The sequence below is a fragment of the Corvus cornix genome, chromosome 13, assembly GCF_000738735.6.
Source record: "Corvus cornix cornix isolate S_Up_H32 chromosome 13, ASM73873v5, whole genome shotgun sequence".
Lineage (NCBI taxonomy): Eukaryota > Metazoa > Chordata > Aves > Passeriformes > Corvidae > Corvus > Corvus cornix.
This window is the reverse complement of record NC_046343.1, coordinates 412,927-425,099: the sequence shown is the minus strand read 5'-3', so window position 1 is coordinate 425,099 and position 12,173 is coordinate 412,927. Positions and strand designations below refer to the sequence as shown.

At 45.7% G+C, this 12,173-nt stretch overlaps 1 protein-coding gene across 1 annotated transcript; it reads right to left on the bottom strand.

Annotated features, from left to right (window-relative positions):
• Positions 1-1,394: 1,394 nt before the first annotated feature.
• On the bottom strand, positions 1,395-10,178 carry GFRA3 (GDNF family receptor alpha 3). Its single transcript, XM_010399573.2, has 8 exons — positions 10,062-10,178; positions 6,339-6,614; positions 5,552-5,644; positions 4,782-5,127; positions 4,599-4,708; positions 3,385-3,519; positions 2,291-2,421; positions 1,395-1,990 (listed from the first exon to the last, which is right to left on the bottom strand). Exons 1-8 carry the CDS (start codon positions 10,102-10,104, stop codon positions 1,856-1,858), a joined length of 1,269 nt encoding a protein of 422 aa, XP_010397875.1. The 5' UTR covers positions 10,105-10,178; the 3' UTR covers positions 1,395-1,855.
• Between the last annotated feature and the right edge of the window lie 1,995 nt (positions 10,179-12,173).

Here is a 12,173-nt window from a genome sequence, read left to right as displayed (position 1 = left end):
AAATGTAGGCTGGCTGATGAGGCAACTTTTGCACACAATTGATTGTAGACTGTTAACCTATGCTCAGAAATCAATAATCACTTAACACCACATTTTAACAGACAAACACAGTACAAATTAACAGCAGTTACACAGTGCACACATTTACATTCAGAATAAACAGGTCATGAAATAGCGCTTGGCAGAGGAGGAAGATGGGGCAGGTGGCTGGAAGGGGACAATGGTAACTTGAATATGTGGACAGGTACAAGGAGATTTTTGCGACTGAATGTCCCAGGGTTTTGTGGTCAATACACCTTCAGTGAGCCAAATGCATTCTCTAAGAGTTACCCAGAAGATTTGTCCTGAGGCCAGGCAAGATCATCTTTTGCTAGATAAGACTAAATCTACAGAAGTTGAGCACCATTCATCTTGAACAACAAAACCCAAGTGGGTTGCTAGCAGCGATAATGGATTATATATATGTTGAAGGGACAAAACAGAATGGAGCATAAACTCTAGTATAGTACTCTTGATCTGGACTGGTATTTTTCATATACTTAAAAGAATGGATTTGAAAAGGGAACTGAAAGTAATCCAGAGATGGTGTTTACCAAGGACTTCATGTGTATGTTTATTGAGCTTTACTTGCGACCCACCCTGAAGCACAGGCTTCTAGTCTTTAGGATGATATGCTCTACTCTATGCCTTCATAGGCTTGAGAACTGGATACCAACAAACATCATTAGGTTGAACAAGTCCAAGTGCAAGGACAACTCCCAATATCAGTACAGAGTGGGGGAGTGAATGGATTTGAGAGCAGCTTTTCAGGAAAGGACTTGGATATATGGGTAGATGAAAATTAGGCATGAGTTGGTAAAATGCATGTGCAGCCATCCTGCAGCCTGGGCTACATAAAAAAAGGCATGGCCAGCAGGCTGAGAGGAGATTGTTCTCCTCTACCCCACCCCACCTCCCCACCTGGAGTTCAGCATCCAACTCTGGGGTGCCCAGTACATGACAGACATGGACCTGTTCAAGCAGGTCCAGATGAGGCCATGAAAATTATGAGAGGGCTGGAACTCCTCTCCTATGAAGAAAGGCTGAGACAGTTGATGTGGTTTGGTCTGGAGAAGAGAAGGCTCTGTGGAGACCCTGTTGTGGCTTTTCAATACATAAGGGAGGTTGATAAGCACAGAGAGACTTTTTACCAGGGCCTCTACGGGCAGGATATGGAACAATGGTTTTAAACTGAAAGAGGGTATGTTTAGATTGAATATTAGGAAAAAATGATTCCCTGTGAGGGTGGTGAGGCACTGGCACAGGTTGTCCAGAGAAGCTGTGCTTGCCCCATCCCTTCAAGTGTTCAAGGCCAGGTTGAACGGAGTTTGCAGCAACCTGGTCTAGTGGAAGGTGGTCCCTGCCCATGGCATGGGGGTTGAAGCTAAATTATTTTTTAACATCCCTTCAAACCCAAACCATTCAATGATTGTGTGCCTGAGGAGGAGCTCCAGATGGTGGGGTGGTTGGAGACACTGTCAGGTCATCCCTACAATCAGAAACCAAACTCTGCAGAAGTTCTGACAGAAATCAGACCTTTGATTGAACCTATTAAGCTGGAACATTAGCCTGTTACTCAAAATGTGTGCACAGCAGAAGCAATGGTGAGAACCATACCTGCAGAGCTCAGTGCAAACTGATGGGGGGAAAGCAGGGTGCAAGTATGTTGGAGGTTTCCAGTGATTGCCATTCTGGGTTAAGGCCATTCCTCTTGTCTGAAAGCCTTCTGTTTCCCAAAGGTAAATCTGTATTGGGACATGCCTGGATATGGAATAATATTAATAATATGGGAAGGAAAGATTCCGTTTATGCTATGTTAATGTGGGCTCAGCAACAGGGGCAGGAACAGAGCCAGGGAAGGCCAGGAAGTAGTAGCTCCAGAATATACAGAGGAGGCTATAGGCATACTGCTCTGTACGGAGCTGTCTCGCTCCTTCTTCCCTTCAGCCACCTAGGAAATAAAAAGCAGGGATGAATCCCAGTTAGGCACACTTATGCTCAATCTTCTGGCTGCAGAACCTCCAGTTCTGAGCACTAATGTGAGACTATTGAAACTCCTGTGGCCAGACATACAGCCTCTGCTTGTCTGTGGAAGGAATAACTTAAGGTAGAGTAGTCCAGTGTTCTGCATGCACATGGTATCCCTTGGTTTGATGTTTAAAGTCACGTATTTCCAGATCTAAGGTTTTTCAACTACTGTCTCTAGGCTACTTGACTCACTGCTTTGTGAAGGCAACAAAGCATTGCATACCTGGGATGTGTCTGAAGAGAGAGATGTGCTGGCACTGTCTCCTTGGAAGCTTAGGGAAGATGAATAGAGTAAGTCTTCCTGTCTTTCTAGAGCTGTCTGCTTCAGGTGCATTTGAGACCAAATGGTATTTTCTGCAAACAGAAGTAAAGCAAGAGTCTTACTGTACTTTCCTTGTGCACACCTTGGAGTCTAGCGAACAGAAGTCTAAAAAAGCTATTTTAGGAAAGGCACTCGTGGGCTGTGTGGCCTTGATTTAGAAAATACGTATTCTCTGTTTGGTGAATGGCCTGTCAGTTTGCGGGTTTACTTGTGAGATTGAGCAGACTGCAAGAACAGTTTGAACTGTACTTGAAGACTTTTGGGTCCCTCTGTGACTTTCCCAACTCTGTAAGGGGCAGGTTTGTAGTATCTCAGATGAGATGATTAAATTGTAGATGTGTCTATAGTGCTGGGTGTAAGGCTTTTATATACTGCAGGAGGTAGGTTTAAATATTAATCATTTATGTAATTATGCCATTTTCTTTTACTTCCTTTTAAAGCTTTTATAAACATAAAATATTTAAATCTCATTAAGGTATGTTGCTAAAATGCTAGGGCGAGAAAAGAAATACAGATTTAGGATTACACAGTTGCATGTAACAGGACTTCTGCAACTGCTACACTGAATCTAGTAATAGGCTGCATCAGAAGCTACTTACCTTGACTAAGTGAGGGGCAGGAGTGAGTACAGAAACAGAGAATGAGGAGGGGAATCCTGACCCCATAATCCTGGTGCACAGGTGTAGTTACTCAGCAACCTATGGATACAGCATGTCTGACCTCCCCATCGTGATGTTTTTGCAGCACCCTTCATTTGAATGATATTTGGAAATAGCTTCAAGGGTGTTTGAGACGAACAGAAATGTTGCCAAAAGATACAGAAACACTTCTTAGAGCAGATCCAGGCTGGTCCCATAGGTTGCAGAGGAGATCACAGAGACATTGCAGAAGAAGGTAGAACTATACACAAGAGCAATGCAACACAGGATCTTGAAACCACAGGAGTTAAATTTCCCTCTGCTCAGCTGTTTCTCTGTGATGTGACTGATGCTTACCAAGGCATTTGTTGCTCTCAAACATGCCGAGTATCTGGTCACACTTCTCCTTCTGGTTGCCGCTGTTCTCACATGTACACCACAAGGAGACCTCCACACTGGAGTTACTGACATAGTTGGGTGTCATGGGTGTGCCTGTCCCAAACCCCCAGAGGAAAGAAGCATTATGAATCATGTTATACTAAAGGAAATGCTGCCCTTTAGGAATGCTGCCCTAAAGGAATGTAGAAGCCTTCCACTGTAATAAGCATGTTACCCAGGCGAGGTCAGGAGTGCCAGCTAGGTGGCCCAGGCTTGATGAACCTACCTGAAGTCTGCTGGGCTGTGAGAAAGTGTTGAGATTGCTACCCCTGACTCAGGCACTCTGTGAGATGTGTTGAGAACTGAAGCTGGTGCAAGCATTAAATTGCGAAGGATTTTTATTTTAGGATGTGAAGGACCTGCGTGGACTCAGCTGTGGTACTGACATGGCAGCAAAAGGTACTCTTGCTTCTTGTGTAGCTGGCAACACTGTGTAGCCAGGTGCCTTTTGACAAACAAATACTGCACAACTGTAGTGTGCCACTCAGGCAGTGTTCATTTAGCACAAAACCAGCTGAGCCATCTGGAAAAATTGAAGGTATAGTCTAGATTTACAGCTTCTGAGGTACTGCTGCTCTTTACATCTTCCTTTGAGCCACTCTGCAAAAGTATTAGTAGGTTGGCAGATAGTAAACTACTAAAACCAAAGATGACCATCCTTCTAACAGTCGGTAGTGCTATCTTCTGGCTGGCCCTGAGAACATAGTGTGCACAATACTAACAAGCCATCAGGAGTCTAAAAGTCAGGCAGTGATGGAATGCCATGTTTAATCACTGCTGTGATGGGATGTAACTCCAGCATTAGAAATTACTTAGTTCACATAAGCCCACAGAGCGCTGTTTAGGAGGCACTTAGAGGACTTTCCACCAGCTGATGATGCAAAGAGGTGTTCAGAAATCTCAGGCAAGGATGGGGCAAAGTACAGGAAAAAATGCCATGGAAGATCTCTCTTTGGACTGCATTTACCTCAGAGGCAAGGCAGAGCACTAGCATCAATTAGTAAGGCATATTCTCTGGTATACTGAGCACTACCTCCTGCAGGAGACCAAGATGGTCCTTCACAGCATCAGTGTGCCTGCAAGTTTGTGGCCTGAAAGCATCCACCATGTATGTTTCTGTGGATGTCACTTACCAATCATCCCCATGTAAGCCTGCAGGCATGCAGCATGGTTGTGCAGAGAGCAGCCATCTGGAGACATGTCTACAGGTTGACAATTTTGTTGGAAGTCAGCCAGTCGGGATCTGTAGGAAGGAAAATGAGACCATCAGTGTCGATGTTGTTCTCTTGGATAACACCCTCTGCTGCCTGACCTACTTGCAGATATGGTCTTCTAAGCAGGAGTCCAGAAGCCAAAGGCAATTTGGTTTGGTGTTATACTGAAAGGAACAATCAGGAACAATAGTTTTCCGGCGTCTTTCTCCACAAAATTCATCTTGACATGGACAAAACAGGATCCTTTTGGTGAAATCCTCAGGAACTTTCTCAAAGAAATTTCTTAGCCCTCTGTGGCACTTGCGGCGGTCACACACATCCTCACTTCCTGCTCCCTTGGTGCAGATGGAGGCATAGTCTGTGCGTAGACGAAAACACTTCTTGCTCAGATTACAGACGTGTGTTGCTTTCAGGCATGAATTTGTTGCATCTCCTGCTAACTGTGAGCCTATAAAGCCAAAAGAAACACAAAAACCATGAAGCAAGTCTCCAGAAGAGATTCTGTATGGAAGCAAGAGTACTCCTTTCTTGATGGTCAGATTTGAAAAATCAAAAAGAACAAAGCAAACCAGTCCTTCTATGTGCCGCAGTATGACACTGTAATTATACTAGTTACAAAAGAGTATTTTTTAATTGGTTCATGGTAGGGTGCTTGTTTCAGAAGATGGATCATTGTGGGTTATTACTGGTTTCATGGGCCTGGATCTGTGGCTATATTTACACTTGGTAGGAGTGACAAATTTAGGCAAGTAGCCAGAGCAGACATTCCTTTGATTAAAGGGGCCATTACCCCAAATTGTTCTTAATAATCTTCAACCCATGAAAAAGTAAGAGAGGGCAGCATTATATCATGTAACCATTACAATTCTTACCTGAGACCAGAGCTGCCAGTTTATTATAATCTGTCTTCCAGTGTTCTTCATTTGCTGGATTCTCATAGGGAGAGGTCTCCAAATTGAAATAACCTAGGCAAGATACAAGATATTTTATGCAGTGGGAGATGGGAGAAATGCTTTGGGACCAGCTTATTTGTATGTTTGTTTGTTTATTCTTAAATGGATATTTTTCTTATTTATGCCTGGTTCTTTCCTCAGGCTGGAGTTCAGAAATGCTCTGTCTCACTCAAAGCTAAATGCCAAGAATGGTTCTTCTGGAAATGTGAAGCTATTACTGTGTAAAACCCTCATTACATTTTGTCCAGCTGGAATTTGGTCTATGTTGTCATTTGGATTTTTCAGCTTCAGTAAGTGTGAGGAGCTGAGCAGCACAGGCAGGCTCTAGTGGGAGGTCAAGTAGAAACATCCCACAAAAGAAAGCAGCAGAACACTTAGGGATGCCATGGCAATATGTGTCATAATCACATGTGTTTTCAGTGATGGACAGACAGTACCATTTTGAGGTAATTTTCGCTAAATCTAACTATCTCAGTGTAGCTGTCTTTGTCTCTTAGGGTCACTGGTGTATTTGAAGGGCTGGTCCCATACCAGATGAGTTTTCTCTGCTTATCAAACAGAGCAGTAATGAATTCTCTTTACCAGGAGATATGGTTCCAGAGCAATTACCTACAGTGCTGGGAAGTGGACTTTCACAGTTGATTTCAGCTGGGGGGTGGGGGTAAGCCTTACTAGTAACTTGTAAATTTATATTATTTCATCTCACCATCTGTCATGCTGGAGTGAACAGTCCAGAAAATGCGTAAGCAGTGCTCCTGTTTTTTCATGCGCCGGTGACACTTGCAGTGCAGCAAAGAGCTGTTCCCGAGGTCAAGCTCTGCATTCAGACATCTGACCCTGCTATCATGATCCAGTGAAAGGAGGCGAGTCTTGGCCAGGGCACAGTTTTCCAGGGTTCTGTACGTGGCATTGCAGGTGGAGTCAGAGAGGCACAGCTGCTCTGCCACAACACAGTCACTGCTGGGCAGAGCCATGAGGTCTCCTGATCAAGTAGAGAAAAGACTGTTAGGACTCCAGTCAAGATGAATGCCACACAAGCACTTTGTCATTGTTCTGCAGGGATCCTGTTTTCAACAAGGACTCCTGGCAAGACACAGAACTTGTTGGGATCTTTCATGTGGAGTAGTAAGGAACAAGAGCTGTCTCCATTTAGAAAAAAAAGGATGAGTATAAATGAAAGAGGGAATAAAAGGTTAAATAAAAGCCTCCAAAATAATTTTGTTCAATTTAGCCAGGATCAGGGATTACTCTGTATTTTATGGCCTAGTAAATCCCTGCGAAACCTCACGGTTGCTGAGGCCTGTTTGAAGAAGCTCTTCTATCTGGGCGCTGAAAACCGCAGTGCAATAAGCACATAGTAATACCATACTGTGTACCATGAGTCAGTGCTGCTGCAATTACTAAAGTATATGCTGGTCATTAAGAGATGTACTGAGAAAACCATTTATAGGGTATAAAAACAACTACTTTAACGAGCCTGAAGACTTAAGAATGGTTTTTTTTTTTTGCATAATAAAATTAATCCTTAACAAAGGATGCAAGTAGCTTCATACGGAAGTGCTGATACATAGTCAATTAAAGTACATGGAACCCAGTCCCTAAAATCCCTACCAAAAATGCAGATGAAGGTTTGGCCCATAAGAACCTCATGAGGTTCAACAAGTCCAAGTACAGGTGCTGCACCTGGGTCAGGGCAATCCCAGACCCAAGTCCAGACTGGGAGATGAACCAGTTGAGAGTAGCCCTCCAGAGAAGGACCTGGGAGTTCTTGAGGTGAGCTGGTCACATGCAGTTGCAGCCCAAAAAGCCAAACATGTCCTGAGCTGCATCAAAATCAGCATGGCCAGCAGGTCAAGGGAGTAGATTCTGCCCCTCTGCTCTGCCCTCGTGAGACCCCCACCTGCAATGCTGCATCCAGCCCTGGGGCCCTGAGCACAGGAACAACATCAACCTGTTGGAGTGGGTCCAGAGGAGGCCCAAAGATGATCCGAGGGTTGGAGCACCCCCTGCTATGAGGCTGAGAGAAGGCGTTATTGAGCCTGGAGAAGGCTCCAGGGAGACCTCCACTGGACCTCTTCCAGTACTTAAAGTGGACTTATAAAAAAGGAGGGATAGCAACTTTTTATACAGGCAGATAGTGATAGGACAAGGGGGAACAGTTTTAAAATAAAAAGGCAAGATTTAGATTAGATGTTAGGAAGAACTTCTTATTCAAAGGGTGGTAAGGGCCTGGCACAGGGTGCCCAGAGAAGCTGTGGCTGCCTCATCCCTGGAAGTGTCCAAGGCCAGGTTGGATGGGACTTGGGGCAACCTAGTGCCTAGGTCTAGTGGATGGTGTCCCTGCCCATGGCAGGGGGGTAGATCAAGATGATCTTTAAGGTCCCTTCCTGCCCAAGTCTTTCAATAATTCTATGATTATGTTGTCATGGGTAGGTGAATTCAGTCTGTAATCTTTCTTCAGTTCTGCAGTATATGAATCTATGTTAATAGTACAATAGTACAAGTACAATGAAGTCTCAGAACAAGAGAGTTTGCTAAGAAAATTTCTATATAGGCTGGTATGTTTCTTCCCTTCAGGTCAATATTCCTTGGCTGGCTTTAGGAAATGACTGTGTGGAGCCTTACATCTATCTGTAGTGTTCTTTGGGTACATCATCTTACCTATCATTCTCTTGTTCAGCAGGTGCAGTAGTACTATTTCAGTCTGCCATCACTATGGTGCAACTCATATTGCCCAGTGCACCATCTTCACCATGTAATTTGTTCTCTCACTTCCTTCACTTTTGCTTCATCAGTTTATTTGCTGTAAGCAGTAGAATGCATAATTCCATGCCAGCCTGCTTCTCAAAGTTTCTAGTTTCCCTACTGCCCAGTAATATTATCTAGGTACCTCTGTCTCACTTGTACAAGATTCTTTGTTCTTCTAGCAATTTACTGTACTTTGTAGTTCACCTGCCTCTTACATAGAGACTTGATGACTTTTCAAGCTCCCTGAAAAATCTCTCATCAGGAATGCTTTGTATCCAGCACAGTGGGTTCAGGCGAGGCTACTCTAAACCTCAAATTTAAAACATGATGACCTCTATAGACATAATTTACTAGCTGTGCATTGTTGTAAGCCCCGAAATCTGGCAAGTTATTCAATTTTTTTAAAATCTTGTCTTAGTAGTCCAGTAACAACGTGAAAGAATGAGAAAGCTAATTCTTCCCTAGATCTCTGGTCTAGGTTGCAGAACATGTTAAAGATGTATGTGTATGGGAATCCCACCCATTTTTTAAAACACATTTAAAAAAAAACACGTTAAAAGGTAATAACCAATTAACACATTATGATTATTTATACCTTAGAAAAAATGGATAGGTAATACAATACACCTTTATTCTCCCTTTTCAATGTCCTGTCATATAGATATGTCTATCTTGTTGCCCCTGGCGCACCACACTATTTAAAGAGACAACAGTCACAGAAGAGAAGCCCTTCCTTTATTAAACACAATTACCAAAGAAGCATTGGCATTTGGACATGGCAAATTGTGGGAAATCTTTTGTAATCGTGTGGCTGCTACTGTGGTCTAAGTGCAGCAGCCCATCTTTTAGCAGTCAAAAAGCTGCAGCTTTTTCTGAGTGCAAAGCACCCCTAGACAGAAACTAGGAATGCTTCAGAGCAGTTTCTAATTTCCTTATTCCTAGTCACATCAGCCCTGAAGACTGAACAAGATATGAACTGGGAAAAGGAATAATTTCAATCCTCAGTTCTTGTGATTTGGCAGTAGTAGGAGGCAGAGTAGAACACAATCAGCTTCATCTCTGCAGGAGTTCCTTGGATTGGTCTTGGCAAACTCAGCCTCGTCTCGGAAAGCTATGGGCCTGAAGCATTCCAGAGGGGGAATGCATGGGGGATAGGTATCAAAAACTGCTCTGGGCGAAGCCAGCGAGAGCGCGGCGCAGTCGGGACCAGCTCAGGCGAAGGAATCCCCGCGTTATGCCCGTCCGGCCGCATTCAGGGATCGGCTCCCGGCATCTCCTCTCACCTCCTCACGCCTTGCCTCCAGGGCAGACGTTACCCTGCCCAGAGCGTCCCTCTAGTTTGGCCACAACTACACTGGAGGTTCCCCGTTCGGGCCAAAGCAGCAGCCGCCTTTCCCGGTTTGAATCGCGAATTCCTACCCGCCGCCTGCGCCCGGGGCAGCTGGAGCCAGGAGAGCCAGTTAGGGGCTGGGAGCGCGGCGCTCGGGACGCGCTCCGCGCCTGCCCGGCATCGGGGGGAGCAGCGGTCAACCCTAGCGACCGCGACCCTGGCGCCGCCCCTGCAACCCGCAGCCGCCCCGCGGCGTGACCGGGATGCGGGCGATCCCGCTATCCGCCCGCCGGGAGAGGGACGGGGACGTGCTGCCCTGCCCAGCCCGCCCCGCGCCCCGGGCGCTGTTACCGGCTCGGGAGAGAAGCAGCCCCAGGAGCAGCGCCGGCCCCATGCTGGCGGTCGGTGGCTCCGAGCGCCAGGGCTGCAGCTCACATGCTGCGCGCGGCACCGCCTCGGTTCTGCTGAGCCCGGCCCGCCCCGTCGAGGTGCGGGCGGCGAGCGCCGCCCCTGGCCCGCCCCACCGCAGGTCCGAGACCCGCCCGCGGGGCCACGGCCGGTGGAGAGGGTAGGCTGCCGTCCGGGCTGGTGCGAGACGGGGCAGCTGGGACGGTCATCGAGCGGCCGCTGTCCCCAGGGCGACCGGGAAGCCGCTGGGCCCGGGGCCGGGCAGTGCAGGGATGCTTCAAAAGGGGCGTTTTGGAAGGGGCTGCGCAAGGCGTTTGTTTATTGATTCATAGCGCACCTCAGTACCGAGAGCAGAGCTGTGACTGCGCACCCTCGGGGGCGTACTTGGGTAAAGGACAGTAAGTCCCCAACGGGAGGGAGTGTTCTTGGAGGATGACCGCCTTTTGAGTAGATTCCCCAAGTGATTCTTGCGTCTGTGGACGGGATGACTGAGCTTGCGGCTTCTTCCTTTTGGCTTTGTTGTGAAGGTTGTTATTTCAGTTTCTTACCTGTTGCTGGATCTGTCTTGATTGAGCTGCTTGTCTGCACTCACACAAAAGATGGCATTTCTGAGAGCCCACGTGGCATTTAGGCAGCTGTGCTTCTTTTGAACAGATGCTTCCTTTTAGTTTGCATCCTAAGATCAAATTAACCAATGGGAAAAAGTTACAGTCCAACATGTCAAACATTAGTATATGAAAATGAGGGAAACGTTTGTAAGTCAATTGTTTGCATAAGTAGAGAGACTTACCCCACCTTTCCAAAAGCCCCAACGGAAAGTGTAATAACTGTGCAAATACATTAAGTATTCACAATCAAATTCAGTGGTGCCCTCCTCTTCTCGAGTTTTTAAAAAAGATTAGTCTTCCTGCTTCTGAATGGAAATTACTGTATATCACTGTATTAAAGCAAGTAGCAGTTCCAGTGATCTGCTAGGCATTTCCTCTCTACATCCATGACTGCCACAGCCAGTGAAGAGGGGGTTTGACCAAGGAAGTATTTTGTTTGCTGTAGGTGCTGAGTTACTTAGTCGTACCTTATTTTTTATAGTACTAATCTTATGAAGATTATAGCACACTGGTGCTTCTGCGGCTTTTTTTCAGGATTTGACCACTACAACCCTTCTCGAGTCAAAACCAGAGGACGTTACTGGGAAGTGCAAAAGATGCTGAGCCTGGTCCATTTGTCAGGAGTACTATCAGAAAACTACTGGGGGAGGTAGCACAGAGGAAGGCTGAGCAAACAATTCTCTGCCTGGGCTAATATTTACAGCACCACACTCTGCTCTTTACAGGGCTAGAGACAGACAGCAGACATTCACAGCTAATAGTAACACCTGTACACTACAGAAATATTAACCTAATGCAAACAACCCAGCAGAAGTTGATGTCTATATTTATGGAAAACCAAATAAAAACTTCCTCCATTTCCTAGCATGAGTGCTAGTGCCTTAAACAGCTCTGGCTGCTCATTGCCAAAGAAGGTTCAAGGGTTTGACATTCATAGCAGCTACCCACAGTTTTGTGTTTCAGTTCCTGGGATACTTGGCCACGTCTGGCTCAAACAGTTTTACTCTTTTGTTCCTACTATGAGTAAAGAATTCAAAGCTGCTCCTGTATTTTAGCCTCAGTGTAGTTCACAGCAGAAAGGTCAGAGACGTCTAAGTGTCTATCTGGTTAAGTACAGTCATACAGCTCAATGGGTAGACTATATCTTTGGTAAGAATAATTGTAAGTCATTCTACAGGAAAAGGGAACTAAGAAATTTTTGATGAGAAGAATTCAGGGTGAGCAATGGAACTGCTGAACAACATAGCTGCAGTCCAGAGGGACTTTGAGAAATGAAAGAACTGGGTCAACAGGTGCCTTATGACGTTTAGGAAGGAGAGTCGAGTTCTGAAACAGGGCAGAGTGACCCCATTGCATCTTTCCTGGCTGAGGACTGATTGGATGAGGAGCAGTCTGCTGGGAGGACCTGGAAGTTGCCATAGATACCAGTAAGCTGTGATTGTGAATA